At 37.7% G+C, this 16,049-nt stretch overlaps 1 protein-coding gene across 2 annotated transcripts in view; it reads left to right on the forward strand.

Annotated features, from left to right (window-relative positions):
- The window catches only part of COL19A1 (collagen type XIX alpha 1 chain), a 452,305-nt gene that overhangs the window by 188,875 nt on the left and 247,381 nt on the right, over positions 1 to 16,049 (forward strand). Inside the window, exon 12 of one of the 2 annotated variants that reach the window (XM_070795673.1) lies at positions 12,787 to 12,840. The exons of the other annotated variant lie outside the window; for it this stretch is intronic. Coding sequence (XP_070651774.1) covers positions 12,787 to 12,840 — 54 coding nt within the window. The remainder of the gene's footprint in view (positions 1 to 12,786; positions 12,841 to 16,049) is intronic. 2 annotated transcript variants of the gene reach the window in all.

The following is a 16,049-nucleotide window of genomic DNA, read 5'->3' on the forward strand; positions in this document are numbered from 1 at the left end:
TAGGCTCAGTTGATAAAGAATCCACCTGCAATTCAGGAGACCCTGATTCGATTCCTGGGTTGGGAACATCTGCTGGAGAAGGGATAGGCTACCCACTCCAGTATTCTTGGGCTTCCCTTGTGGCTCAGCTGGTAAAGAATCCATCTGCAACACGGGAGACCTGGGTTTGATCCCTGGGTTGGGAAGATCCCCTGGAGAAGGGAAAGGCTACCCACTCCAGTATTCTGGCCTGGACAATTCCATGGACTATACAGTCCATGGAGTCACAAAGAGTCAGACATGACTGAGCAACTTTCACTTCACTTCACTTTGCTTTCTTCCAAGGAGCAAGTATCTTTTAATTTCATGGCTGCAGTCACCATCTGCAGTGATTTTGGAGCCTAAGAAAATAAAATCTGTCACTGTTTCCATTGTTTCCCCATCTATTTGCAATGAAGTGATGAGACTAGATGCCATGATCTTAGTTTTCTGAATGTTGAGTTTTAAGCCAGCTTTTTCACTCTCCTCTTTCACTTTCATCAAGAGGCTCTTTACTTCCTCTTCACTTTCTGCCATAAGGGTTGTGTTATCTGCATATCTGAGGTTATTGATATTTCTCCTGGAAATCTTGATTCCAGCTTGTGCTTCATCCAGCCCAGCATTTCTTATGATGTACTCTGCATGTAAGTTAAATAAGCAGGGTGACAATATAAAGTCTTATCGTACTCCTTTCCCAATTTGGAGCCAGTCCGTTGTTCCATGTCTGATTCTAACTGTTGCTTCTTGACCTGCATACAGATTTCTCAGGAGGCATGTCAGATGGTCTGATATTTCCACCTTTTGAAGAATTTTCCACAGTTTGTTTTCATATACACAGTCAAAGGCTTTGGTGTAATCAATAAAGCAGAAGTAGATTTTTTTTTTCTGGAATTCTGTTGCTTTTTTGATGATCCAACGGATGTTGGAAATTTGATCTCTGGTTCCTCTGCCTTTTCTAAATCCAGTTTGTACCTCTGCAAGTTCACGGTTCACATATTGTTGAAGCCTGGCTTGGAGAATTTTGAGTATTACTTTGCTAGCATGTGAGATGAGTGCAGTTGTGCAGTAGTTTGAACATTATTTGGCATTGCATCTTATGGAAAAACCAAATGAAATCTTTGGCCAACCCAATTTCATTTGGTTATATATATATATATTACATATTATATATATATTGTATTAGGTGGGCAAAAAGATATATACATATATATGTATGTGTGTGTGTATATATATATATATATCCTTTTGCAGTCTTTTCCAAGTTTTTACAAGGTATTGAATATCGTTTTCTCTTCTATACAGTAGGTCCTTGCTGTTTGTCTTTTTATATGTAGTGAGTTTGTACATGTTAATCCCAAAGTCCTAATTCATCCCTCCCTGTCCTTTTCATACGTTTATTTTCTATAATAGTGAGTCTATTTCTGTTTTGTACATAAGTTCATTTGCATCATTTTTAAAGATTCCACATGTAGGTGATATATGATATTTGTCTTTGACTTAATTCACTTAATATGATAATCTCTAGGTCCATCCATGTTGTTGCAAAAGGTATTAGTTCATAAATTTTGGTATAGTTTTGAAAATAGTTTCATCAAAGAGTGGGTATTGGAAAAATTTTCATGAAATCTAATTTTCACTTACCTTGTTTCCTTTGGTTAGGATCACATTTATGATTTGTCAGACTAGAATGATTTATTGTATTTTCAAAGAAATCTCCTGAAATGTTCTGTTGGTTTTGTTCTTTAATCTTTTCTGCTTTTGAACGTATCTAAGCACTGAGAAAAAACATAAATGGAACTACTGTCTAACAACCTCTGGTGTCAAATAAATTTTCTTTAATTCTAGCTTATTAAAGCCATAATTTTGTTTTCACTCATTTTCTTCTCAATGGAGGAAAAAAGGAACGGCTGGTTACTATTGTCAACTTTCTTTTGTTTGGGATTTATTAAGTATGCAATTCTTGAGTATCTTTTTTTTTTTTTCTGTCTGGATATAGAACTCCCACTGCTTTCAAAGAATGATAAAATTTACAATAAAGAGCTCTAAATTTACAATAGTGAGCTCTACAGCTCACTTAGTACCTGTTAAAATAGTCACAATTGTCATTTAGCATTTCTTTTGTATTCCTTGTGGGTAGTTGCCTGATGTGTCCTTTGCACAACTTCCGGGTGGTATATCATTGTTTTTCTTATGAATGATAAAGCCTCTGTGTACTAATGATGTTAAACTTTAAACCATCATATGATGCTTTTCCCATTTTATCATTTACCCTTTAGTTTATAATATTTTTGCCTTACAAGGTTATAATGAATATTTTGTAAAATATATTATTTTTTATTATGAATGTCTTCTTTTGTCTCTACATTTAGACACCTTACTCACCATGAGCTCTGAGCTATGTTTCACTTATATTTCCTTCTGATCATTTAATATTTTTATTTTTAAGTGGGTTCTCTAACCCATGCAGAATTAACTTTAAAGCAAAATTGCACAGTTACTCCTAATCAAGTCCATGGTGCTTATGATAGCATATTGTTTCAGTCTGCTGTAACATTTCATATCATGAATCTGTATTATATATACATATATATTCATAATACATATCAATAGCTCTGAGGTGGAAACAGTTTCACCATCCATGCGAAATTTGGCAATATCTGGAGACATTTTGTTTGTCAAGACTGAGAACAGAGAGCGTGTAGAAGAGACTGGCTACTGGCTAATAGCGAATAGATGCCAGAATGATGCTAAACATCCTGTCACGTACAGGACAGCCGTCACAAGGAAGAATTGTCAACAATGCCAAGATTAAGAGCTTGATACGAGAGAGGAGAGGAGAGAGACCTTTGCCAGTTACAAGCTCAGTAGTGATGTTACCTGGCTGATGCCTGTGGGAGGCATTATCAGAGACTTTGCCTCCTGCTTTGCCGAAATCCCGATTTCTACACTGCATTTTCAGTTTTCCCTGGTCTGTTTTAAAACTAATGGGCTTAATAGTTTTAAGAGCGCAGGCTGTGGAGCCTGGGCTAAATTGGCATCCTACCCCTTTTAAGTTATATGACCTTGGGCAAGTTACTTAACCTCTCTGTTTTCAGTTCCTTTATCTGTAAAACGAGGGTAATAATTGTATCTTTACTCTAGATCCTCATAGAATTGCAGGATGCTTAAAGCAGTGCTTGGCACATAGTAAACATTATAGAAACATTGGTAGCAATGATAATAGTCAAGTAAATGACTTTTTTATGAACCTTATTTGATCACAGTGGCCCCCTATGTATAACTATATATTTAGTTTTTACATTAAAAATAATACTTTAAAAATTCATTGCCAATTTTTGCCACTGATTAATCTGAAGCAGCACATTTCTTCTTTAACTGTCTGCCGTATCTCTTGTCCTCTTCCCATGCAATGTAAACCCCATCAGAATATCAACTCTGTTCTCTATGTTATTGTTCATATTATTATTATTATTTAACTTTTATTACTGTCAAGTTGAAGGTTTTCTCGTAGACACTTACCTCTTTAGTATATAGAGTTGCTTATGTTTTCTATCAGAGCCTTTAATTTTGAATAAAGACTATATTTATTTTTAGTTGCATCTGTAAGTTGATGATTATATCTATGGAATTATATTTGTCTTCTAGTATTAAAAATTTCACTTTATTAACTTGTACTGAACACATTTTATATCAATATGTAAACATGTGTTGTTTTGGATCCTCTTACTAAATATTTTCTTCTGGGTATTTCTGAAGTTCTTAATTCCTATTTTGTTTTCTGTCATACATGCCACTCTCTGGATTAGCATAGTCCAGTGAAATTTTCAATGGTGATGTAAATATTTTAACCTGCACAGTCCAATATACCCGGCACTACTGAGCACTTGAAATGTGGCTAGGGTAACGGAAAATCTGAATTTTAAATTTTATTAAATAGCCATGTGTGGCCAGTGGCTACCATCCTGGAGAAACCACTCTACAGGCATCTCTTTACCCTCCATTTGCAGTTCAACATCTTCAGTTTCATTCTAACTTAACCCTATTTCACTGAATGACTAAATGTGTTCATGTGGCCTTTTGTTTGCCCTGTATATAATATGGATTTCTTATATTCCAAGTATAACCGAATTATTTTTTGCTTCATTTCCTGCATTTTTCAATAGGGTAATAATGCATAGTCTTAGATGATTGTTCAGTGGTCGAACATTTTTCCCTTCTTCCCTTCTTGGTCTTTGGCCTAATAATTAAATCAACAAAAGACAGATGAACAGGAGAAAAAGTTTTCATTCAAGAGCCCTATAAAAACATGACACCTAAAGGTAAGCTGAGGTTTATCTGCCCTGGGAGCTGAGTACGATGGGCCAGGCTTCAGAGAGAAGACAATTCACAGGCAGATGAGAAGGGCACGTGTGTGTTAATCAGATGTTTGCCTGCCATGCAGTTAAGTCTTTGGATAAAAGGTGAGCTCTGGTAGTAGCTCCGTTTCTGGGCCAAGCCCCCTAGTAAATTCTTTGAGGCAATGAAGGGAGAGAACAAAGCTGTTCCTGAGAGTTATGGTGGCTTAATTGCCTCTAGAGCGAAACAGTCCACTTACCGCATACGAGCGGCACATTTTGGGGTGGCGTGTGCTGTTGCTGCTTGTTTGGAACTGCACCTGTGTATTTCTACTTGTAGACTATTTAAAATATTCTCTCTTAAAATCAAGTGCTTGCTCTTTTAATTGAAGTATAATTGATGTTTAGTATTACATTAGCTTCAGGTGTACAACATAGTGATTCAGGATTTTTGTAGAGTATACGCCATTTAAGGTTACTACCAAATAACGGCTATGTATTTCTTGCTGTATAATATACAGTTGTAATGTATTTATTCTGTGTATAGTAGTTTGTACCTCTTCATCTCATATCTCTATCGTGCCCTTTTCCCGCTCCACTGATAACCATCAGTTTGCTGTCTGTCTTTATGAGCCTGTTTCTACTGGGTTATGTTCATTTGATTCATGTTTTAGAATCCACAGGTGAGTGACAACATAGAGTGTTTGTCTTGTGTCTGACATACTTCACTAAGCATAGTGCCCTCCACATCTCCACATACTGTTGCAAATGGCAAAATGTCATTCTTTTTATGGCTGAGTAGTATTCCATTGTGTGTGTGGTCTCTGTGTGTGTGTACATCACATCCTCTTTATCTATTCGTCTGTTCATGGACACAGATTGCTTCCATATCTTGGCTACTGTAAATAATAATGTGAACATTTGGGTGCATGATATATTCTCAAATTAGTATTCTTGTTTTCTTTGGATATATGCCCAGTAGTGGAATTTCTGGGTCATATGGTAGTTTTATTTTTAGTTTTTTTAAGAACCTCTATACTGTTTTTCACAGTGACTACACAAATTTGCATTCTCCCCAACAATGTAAAAGGGCTCCTTTTTCTACAAATCCTCGCCAACATTTATCATTCAGGGTCTGTTAGATGATAACAATTCTCACAGGTATGAGGTGATGTCTTATTGTATTTTTGACTGGCATTTTTCTGAAGATTACAGTATTAAGCATTTTTTTCCTTGACTGATGTATATCTGTTTGTCTTCTTTGGAAAAACGTTCAGTCTTCTTTCCATTTTCAATTGAATTTTTTTTTTTTTTTGCTATTGAGTTATATGAACTGTTTATGTATTTTGGATATTAACCCATTATCAGTCATATCATTTGCTAAAATATTTTCCCCATTCATTATGGTGTCTTTTTGTTTTTGTTGCTGTGCAAAACTTTATGTTTAATGAGTACCAATTAGTTCTTTCTCTGCTTTTGTTTCCTTTGCCTTAGGAGACAGATCTGTGCAAACTTTGCTATTATTTATGTCAGTGTTCTATGTTTTCTTCTAGGTATTTCATGGTTTCCAGACTTACATTTAGGCTTTTAACCCATTTTTCTTTTCTTTTTTTTCCTTTTTATTTTATTTTTATTTTCTTTACTTTACAATATTGTATTGGTTTTGCCATACATCAACATGAATCTGCCACAGGTGTACACGTGTTCCCCATCCTGAACCCCCCTCCCACCTCCCTCCCCATACCATCCCTCTGGGTCATCCCAGTGCACCAGCCCCAAACATCCTGTATCATGCATCAAACTTGGACTGGCGATTTGTTTCTTATATGATATTATACATGTTTCGATGCCATTCTCCCAAATCATCCCACCCTCTCCCTCTCCCACAGAGTCCAAAAGACTGTTCTATACATCTGTGTCTCTTTTGCGTCTCACATACAGGGTTATCATTACAATCTTTCTAAATTCCATATATATGCATTAGTATACTGTATTGGTGTTTTTCTTTCTGGCTTACTTCACTCTGTATAATAGGCTCCAGTTTCATCCACCTCATTAGAACTAATTCAAATGTATTCTTTTTAATGGCTGAGTAAATACTCCACTGTGTATATGTACCACAGCTTTCTTATCCATTCATCTGCTGATGGACATCTAGGTTGCTTCCATGTCCTGGCTATTATAAACAGTGCTGCGATGAACATTGGGGTACATGTGTCTCTTTCAGTTCTGGTTTCCTCGGTATGTATTAACCCATTTTTCTGATAGTTCATTAGTGTATAGAAATGAAGCAGATTTCTGTATATTAATTTTGTATCCTGCAATTTTACTGAATTTATTGTGAGCTCTAGTAGATTTTTAGTGGTGTTTTTAGGATTTTCTTTCTAGAGTATTTTTTTTTAATTTAAATTTATTTATTTTAATTAGAGGCTAATTACTTTACAATATTGTATTGATTTTGCCATACATCAGCATGAATCTGCCACGGGTGTACACGTGTTCCCCATCCTGAACCCCCCTCCCACCTCCCTCCCCATACCATCCCCCTGGGTCATCCCAGTGCACCAGCCCCAAACATCCTATATCCTGCATTGAACCTGGACTGGCAATTCGTTTCTTATATGATATTATACATGTTTCGATGCCATTTTCCCAAATCATCCCACCCTCTCCCTCTCCCACAGAGTCCAAAAGATTCTTCTATACATCTGTCTCTTTTGCTGTCTCGCATACAGGGTTATCATTACCATCTTTCTAAATTCCATATATATGCGTTAGTATACTGTATTGGTGTTTTTCTTTCTGGCTTACTTCACTGTGTATAATAAGCTCCAGTTTCATCCACCTCATTAGAACTGATTCAAATGTGTTCTTTTTAATGGCTGAGTAAATACTCCATTGTGTATATGTACCACCGCTTTCTTATCCATTCATCTGCTGATGGACATCTAGGTTGCTTCCATGTCCTGGCTATTATAAACAGTGCTGCGATGAACATTGGGGTATTTTACTTTGTATAGTGTAGTATTGTACTATACTATACAAAATACTTTGTATAGTATTTTGAGTTTATATAATATGAGAAAATGTCCTAACTTTATCCTTTTACATATCCAGTTTACTGAGCACCACTTATTGAAGAGACTGTCTTTTCTCCATTATATATTCCTGCCTCCGTTATCAGAGATTAATTGAGCATAGGTTTATGGATTTATTTCTGGGCTTTCTTTCCTGTTTCATTTCTCTATATGTCTGTTTTTTGTGCCAGTGCCATGCTGTTTTGATTATTGTAGATTTGTAGAATAGTCTGAAGTCAGGGAATGTGATACCTATAGCTTTGTTTTGTTTTCAAGATTTCTTTGGCAGTTTGGGGTCATTTCAGATTCTATATAGATTTGAGGGTTAGGTCTTCTAGTCTGGAAAATTTGGTCTTCTATTCATAGGTATTAGTATATAGAAATGTAGCAGATTTCTGTATATTAATTGTGTATCCTTCGATTTTACTGAATTCATTGATGAGATCTAGTAGATTTTTGGTGGTGTCTTTAGGGTTTTCTATGTATAGTGTCATATCATGTGCAAAAGGGACAGTTTTACTTCTTACTAATTTGGATGATTTTATTTATTTTTCTGTCTGATTGCTATGGGTAGGACTTCTAATACTATTTGACCTTAAGTGCTGATAAAAGACATCCTTGGCATGTTTCTGATCTTGGAGGAAATGTTTCTGGCTTTTCCCTACTGATTATGATGTGAGCTATGGGCCTATTATATATGGCTTTCATTATGTTGAAGTATGTTCCCTCACTACCCACTTTGTGGAGAGTTTTTGTCATAAATGCATGTTGAATTTTGAAAAATCTTTTCTGTATCTATTGTGATGATTATACGACTTCTATTTTTCACTTTGTTAATGTGGTGTATCATACTGACTTACAAATATTGAACTATTCTTGTGTCCCTGGAGTAAATTCCACTTGATCATGATATATGATCCTTTTGATCTATTTTTGGATGCAGTTTGCTATTTTATTAATGATTTTAGCATCAGGGATATTAGTATATAGTTTTTTCTTTTTTGTGATATTTTTGTCTAGTGATGTTAGATTTGTAGAATGAGTTTGGAAGCTTTCATTCCTCTAATTTTTTTGGAATAGTTTGAGAAGGATAGATATTAACTCTCCTCAAAATGGTTGGTAGAATTCACCTGTGAAGCTACTTGGTCCTAGAGTTGAGTTTTGTTACTGATTCAGTTTTATTGCTGGCAGTTAGTCTGTTCATATTTAGTATTTCTTCCTGGTTGAGAGAGTATACATTTCTCAGAATTTGTCCATTTCTTCTAGCTTTTCCATCTTACTGGCATGTAGTTGTTCAGAGAAATCTTTTATTGTCCTTCGTATTTCAGTGGTGTTGATTGTAACCTCTCCTTTTCCATTTCTGATTTTATTGATTCAGACTCCCCTTCCCCGTTTTGTGATGAGTATGGCCAAAGGTTTATCAATTTTGTTTATCTTTTCAAAGAACCAGCTGTGATTTCATTGATATTTTCCATTATTTTGTATTGTTTGTCTTTATTTCATTTATTTGTCCTCTGATCTTTATGTTTTGTTTTGTTTTTTTTCTACTGATTTTGGATTCTGGTCGTTTTTCTTTCTCTAGTTCCTTTAGATATAAGGTTAGATTGGTTATTTGAGATTTTTCTGGTTTCCTGAGGTAGTCTTGCATATCACTATAAACTTCCCTCTTAGAACTGCTTTTGCTTCATCCCATAGGTTTTTGAATTATTGTGTTTTCATTTTTTTTATTTATTTTTTCATTTATTCTCAGATTTATTCAGGGATTCATTGGTTGTTTAGTAGCATATTGTTTAGCCTCCATGTGTTTGTGGGGATTTTTTGAATTTTTTTCTTGTAGTTGATTTCTAATCTTAGACTACTCTGATCAGAAAAGATGACTGATATAATTTCAATCTTCTTAAAAATGAGACTTGTTTTGTGGCCTAGAATGTGATTTATCCTGGAGAATGTTCCATGTGCACTTGAAAATAATGTACATTCCTTTGTTTTTTACTGAAATGTTTATATATTTAACTCAACTGATCTAATATGTCACTTAAAGCCTCATTGATTTTCTGTGTGAATGACCTGCCCATTGATGTATGTAGGATGGTAATATCCCCCTACTATTATTGTGTTGGTTACAATTCTTCATTGTCTGTTAACATTTGTTTTATGTATAGAAGTGTTACTGTGTTGAGTTCATATATATTTACAATTGTTATATCTTTTTAGATTGAGCCCTTGGTCATTCTTTGTCTCTTGTTTACAGTTTTAAAATCTATTGTGTCTGAAAAATTATTGCTACTCCATTCCTTTTTGTTAATTTAAGTGTAGTTGACTTACAATATTTCATTAGTTTCAGGTATATAATATAGGGATTCATTATTTTTACAGGTGATATTCTCTTTAAAGCTGTCACAAAATAATGGCTGTATTTCCCCATACTGTACACTACATTCATGTTGCTTTTCCATTTTACCCATAGTGATTTGTATCTCTTGCAACTGGCTGGCAGGGCCAGGTCCTGGGGTCTCTAGTGAAGAGCCCAGGGGTTCCAGAGCTGCTTTGGGACCACTAGTAGAAGAGCCTGATTCCTGACATAGCTAGCTGCAAAGTCTGTGGTGTTCTGAAGCTTGTTTCAGCCTGGTGATGAGTGGTGTCAGGTCCCAGGGCAGCTGGCTGAGTGGCCCAAGGTGTCTCAAAGCTGATGTTGGCCATCTGGTGAGTGGAGCTGAATCCCAGGGTGTCCTGTAACTGGCACCTGCCTACTGGTAGGTGAGGCTGGCACTGAGTCTAGAGTAGGCTGGATGGTAGGCCCAGGCCATAGGTCTCTGGCTACAGGGCCCTGGACATCCCAGGTCGAGTGTGTGCACACTAGTGTGTGAACTGGATCCTCAGTCCACTGGTAGGCAGTGATGTATCCAGGGGCATCTGTGGGCTCCAGTTAAGACTGGGGAGTCTTATTTTCCTTCTTCATAACCTGTCCCTCTCTACTCTGCCTTTTGACTTTAGTTCCTCACTGCTTCTCTCTTTGGTTCTATAAAAGAACCTGGCATTCAGACCCCAACAGATGGTTATTGTGTGACATTAGTCTGCTGTCTTCTCAGACATTTTTCTGAATCAGGTCTTATTCCTTGCCTTGACAACAACAACAAAATCTAGGGATTCTTAAGGCATCCTGCTTTCTGATGAGCTCTGTCCTCACCCAGTTAGTTCGTTGTTCTAAGACATCCAGCGCTGGCACCTACACATCGTTGAGTTAGTGCAGGTCTGGGCTCTAGGGCTAATAAGCTAGAGAAGATTCCAAAGTTGTACTCGCCAGCACCAGCGTCCACGTGGTAGAATGAGCTCCCCATAATTGCTGCTGCTGGTGTCTGTGTCGCCAGGATGAGGTCTGCCTGCCTCCTTATTCTCTGAGAGACTCCCCAAGATCAGCATGTGGGTCTGCTCCAGGCTTCTTTCAAATTACTGCTTCTGTCCTGGGTACTAAATCATGTGAGTCTTTGTGTGTGCCCTTTAAGTGCAGAGCCTCTATTTTCCACAGCTCTCTGGCTCTCCTGAAGGTGATCCCCACTAGCCTTCAAAGCCAAATATTTTAGGGGCTCATATTTCCAGGGCAGGATCCCAGAGCTGGGGATCTCAGTGTGGGGCTTGGATCCCTTGCCTCTTGGGAGAACTTCTGCAGTTGTAACTATTCTCCCCTTTGTGGGTTGCCCACCTTGGAGTATAAGATTTGACTGTACCTCGTCTCCATTCTCCATTCCACCTACCTGTCATTGTGGTTCCTTCTTTATATCTTTAGTTATAGAAGAGCCCTTCTGTTAGTTTTCATTGGTAGATGTTGTATAAATAGTTGTGATTCTGGTGTATCTAGGAAAGCAGGTAAGTTCAGGGTCTTCCTACTTCACCATCTTGGCCCAGGAAGTGCTTGCTTTTCTTTTCTTGCAGATAAAAATAATAATGCTTATTGTCTTAAAAAGCAAAGAGCAAAAGAATATATAAAGAAGAGAATAAAAATCACCCTGGTGGCACAAAGCAGAGATAACTATTAATACTACTGCTGCTACTACTATTACTACTTTACACACAGAGAGTAATGTGCAATGCACTTAGGGCGGAATGAGTTCTTTATACACACAGCATATTCTCTTATTTTTAAACACTTTACAAATTATACACATAATACATGTTTATTTAAAAATTGAAAAACATTGAAGAATATACTGAAGAAAATAAAATTTCCCATAGTCATAGAATGCATAGATTATTTACTTTTATTTTTCTGATTTGTTTGCTTTCATTAGTTCTTCTGAGACTCATAGGTAGATTTAGACACAGGTAGATAGGTGGATGGTTAGGTAGACAGACTTTAAAAAAATTTTTTTTAATTATACCACAGATATGCAGCATGCATACTCAAGCACTCAGTTGCATCTGACTCTTTGTGGCCCTCTGGACTGTACCCTGCCAGGCTCCTCTGTCCATGGAATTTTCCAGGCAAAAACACTGGAGTGGGTTGCTATTTCCTCCAACAGGCAATTTCCCAACCCAGAGATTGAACCCACATTTCTTGCATCTGCTGCATTGGCAGGCGATTCCTTAACCACTGTGCCACCTGGAAAGCCCACCATAGATATGCAGGGCATACCAATAAAAGCATATACCTTTCAGATAGTAATCAAACAAAAATACCGGCAACTATGAGATGTGTCATCAACAATGTTATTAGTGGCCATTATGAACACTTGTAGCTTTACAGTAATAAAAACAGGTATTCATTAACATTTATTCACTAAATTTGTTAAATAATTGTATCTTTTTATATCATAAGAGCTTTCCTATAGTATAAACTAAAATTCATAAACATGATTGTAATGGTTGGAGCATATACCATTGTATCTCTATGCTGTAATGTACCCAGTTCCCTAGTACTGGACATTTAGAATGTTTCTCTTCTTACTACTATGAATAGCACTGCGCTCTACATCTTAGTGCGTAAAACTTTTCATCTCTGTTTATTTTCTTGGGATTCATTCTTAGCAGTAAAATCACTGGTCCCAATGAAATGAACATATTTAAGACCCTTGTTATATATTAACAAATTGCCCTCCTGAAAGTTCTTTGTTGCTTATAGAAAAAAAAATAATCTTTGTTCTATTTATACACTTTAATCATTTTTATGCAGCTTTTCTTTGAACCTTTAAACTTCTTTTTGGTTTTAGGACTCAGAATTGTTTTTTAATAAATGTTTCTTTCAAGGGATTAGCAAAGTAATCATGTTGTTATAAATACCCAAACAATGTAACTCTTTTATTTTCTCTTAGTAAAGATCTTCAGATTTAACATTTTTCACTGTATAAATTGTTTCTTTCTAGGGTGAACCAGGAGAGAAAGGAGATCCAGGTTTGTCAGGCGTTAATGGACAAGATGTAAGCCTAACTTTCTTTTTTCTTACACAGTGTTTACATTTGGCCACTGAAATATGCTTATTGTCTAATGCTACTAAGACTTGACTATCCTTAGAAGAACTAGCTACAATTATTCAATTATTGCAAAGTAAGAATCAAGGTAGTTTGTGTGTGTGTGTATGTGTGTGTGTGTGGCTCAGTAGAGGCCCAGTTTTTCTTTTTTTTTTTTTTTTTTGTTTTGAAGGCCACAGACTTTATTGATTTAAAAAGCTTTACAAGGACAGTGACTGTTCTGCCAAAAAGAGGGAAAATAGCATAAAACAGACCAGGGAATGGGGGTGAGGGCTGCATGATCGTTGGTCAATTTCTGGTGCTAAAGAAAATTGAAAACCTTTTCCAGGAATGACTGAAGGACACATGCGGTGCCAATGCCAAGCAGGCCCAATATGTTTACTGTCGAAACTACCAGGTAGTTCCCTGGTTTTATATACCTCTTATTATACTCATTCTTCACGGTCCTTTCTTCCTTGATAGTCTGGCTTCCATTTCTTCTCTCTTCCTTTCTCTGTCTTTTTTCTTTTTACATATATGCTGCTGTGACCTGTGTTATGACCCAGGCTACACTTTGCATCTTACCCCCAGTCTTTGTCTGCTGAGGGGTCTATTGAGGTCATATCTCAGGGATGAAAAGAAAAAAAGGAGGGGACCCTGTGTATCCATGTCACTCCCCCTCCATTGCACCTGTTCCCCAATCTCAGGGCTCCTGTCCTAGGTGTCAAGTCCTCCCACCTGCCCCCTCACCCCAAGGCAGTTGTCCCCCCAGAACTTCACTTGTATTCTCATGATGGATTTAGAGGGTAGATAAAATCTTGATTTTCCTCTAAATGTAGACTACTCTCCTTTCAGACCATAAGATTCACCATTTACTGTAGATATACTCCTTATTAAGGCAAGTATCCACAATGAGAATTATTTCTTTTCCCATGGTTTCCCTTCTTCACTTCATAAAAATGTTTTAAGAAAGTTCTGAAGGGCCATACTACTTACTTTTTGGACAGAGGAATAGAGAATAAGCTAGATCGGGTTCCCTAATGCCCAGATGTTGTAAAATCCATCTGGTCTGCAGCACAGAGGGAGGGAGGCTGAACACTGTAATCCTGGGGCCTATGAACAAAATAAGACCTGGAGGGTTTGTTGTTGTTGTTCAGTTCCCACTTCGTGTCTGTTCTTTGTGACCCGATGGCCTGCAGCAGGCCAGGCTTCCCTGTCCTTCACTGTCTCCCAGAGTTCGCTCAAGTTCGTGTCTATTGAGTCAGTGATGCCATCCAACCATCTCATCCTCTGTTATCTCCTTCTCCTTTTGCCTTCAGTCTTTCCCAGCATCAGGGTCTTTTCCAATGAGTTGACTCTTCATATAAGATGACCCCAATTGGAACTTCAGCTTCAGCATCAGTCCTTCCAATGAATATTCAAGGTTGATTTCCTTTAAGATTGATTGGTTTAATCTCCCACTGTCCAAGGGACTCTCAAAGAGTCTTCTCCAGCACCACAATTCAAAAGCATCATTTCTTCAGTGTTCAATCTTCTTTATGGTCCAACTCTCACATCCATACATGACTCCTGGAAAAACCATACCTTTGACTAGACAGACCTTTGTCAGCAAAGTGAAGTCTCTGCTTTTTAATCTTCTGTCTAGACTTGTCATAGTTTTCCTTCCCCTGGATGGGGAGGGGTCCAAAGAGAACTATCCCAGAAGCTAACCCGACTAATTGACCCAAGCTTGAGGCTCTGGCCCCCACAGTTTTCTTCTCTTACTTCCTAAGAAGCCCTATTTGCACCTTTAATATGACATGATTCTTGTTCCTATCTTCTTAAAAGGATTTTTCTCCACCAGAGAGAGGGAGTTAGCACCAGTGTCTTGGAGCTAGGGGAGTCTGCCTCTCTCTGCCTCGTTACAGCACACTAGGGTGCTGGATGGCCATTGGCCATTGGCCCCTGCAGGTAATAGAGCTACTAATTCCCCACTGCCCTGTCACTGGAGATACCTGGTGTAGTGGTCAGAGTTCTACGGTGGGAAGCAGAGCTGAATGTGTGTCCCAGTTCTGTCACCTGTGGAGAAAATCACTTCTCAGAGCCTGTTGGGTTCTGAAGCCCCCATCACTGCAATGTCCTCTCATCTAATACAAAGAGATCATTAAGACTGGTTAGGATTAGAGTCTTGAGAAGTACAATGGAATTTGAAGCCTTCATTCGGGCTTTTGGGACTCCAGTTGCATGTAGGGAAAACACAGTGAGAGTCCATCCAGCTGGAGCCGGGCATGGACAGTGCTCTGTGTGTGGAGGTTTGCCCTCCCTCCTCTGAAGGGGGGCATGTGGATCATGCTGTGTTCACATGAAGATTCCTTTTGCAGTGTGTTCTACAAAATGGACAGAACTGAAGCTTTTGCCTGTGGCTCTGTTCTTTCTATCATGTTCTTTATGAGAACAAAGACCATTTCTTGGAATTGCTCAGTTCAGTTCAGTCACTCAGTCTTATCCGACTCTTTGTGACCCCATGAATCGCAGCACACCAGGCCTCCCTGTCCATCACCAGCTCCCGGAGTTCACTCAGACTCACGTCCATCGAGTCAGTGATGCCATCCAGACATCTCATCCTCTGTCATCCCCTTCTCCTGCTGTTAGTACTTAGTAAATGTTTGGAGTGAAAAAGGAGTAGTTGTTTGCTAAATTTTCATACTAAAAATTAAGATATTATTATAATAGCCTAAAATACAAGTGATTAGAACCTAAACCAGGGAAACAGATGGAAGAGAGGGCACAGTGATATTGCAGAGGTTGAATATATGCAATTTGGTGCTTGGCTGCAGCAAAAAATAGCCCAAGGTTTTGACCATTCATTACGGAAGGATGTTATCTTCTCATAAACATAGGAGTGTTGAGAGAGATTAACTCCACTTGCAAAAGGTAACCAAGCTACATGTATGGCGGCTCCCTGGAATACAGGAGCAAAACAAAGATTTCTAGACGTTTGTTAAGATAGCATTAGAGTAGAAACAGAGAAAGAATTTATCCAAACACTCAAAACTGAGAGGAGGTTTGAGCGAATGGAGCCTGAAATATATTCATGTTAACTTAAGAGATTTGGAAATTTTTTCTATGGGATCTGAAAGTAAAGTGATTTGACTTTTCAGAATTAATCAGTTGTACACACATATTTGCATGCTTTCTAC

This window comes from Bos indicus, chromosome 9, assembly GCF_029378745.1.
Source record: "Bos indicus isolate NIAB-ARS_2022 breed Sahiwal x Tharparkar chromosome 9, NIAB-ARS_B.indTharparkar_mat_pri_1.0, whole genome shotgun sequence".
Taxonomy (NCBI): Eukaryota; Metazoa; Chordata; class Mammalia; order Artiodactyla; family Bovidae; genus Bos; species Bos indicus.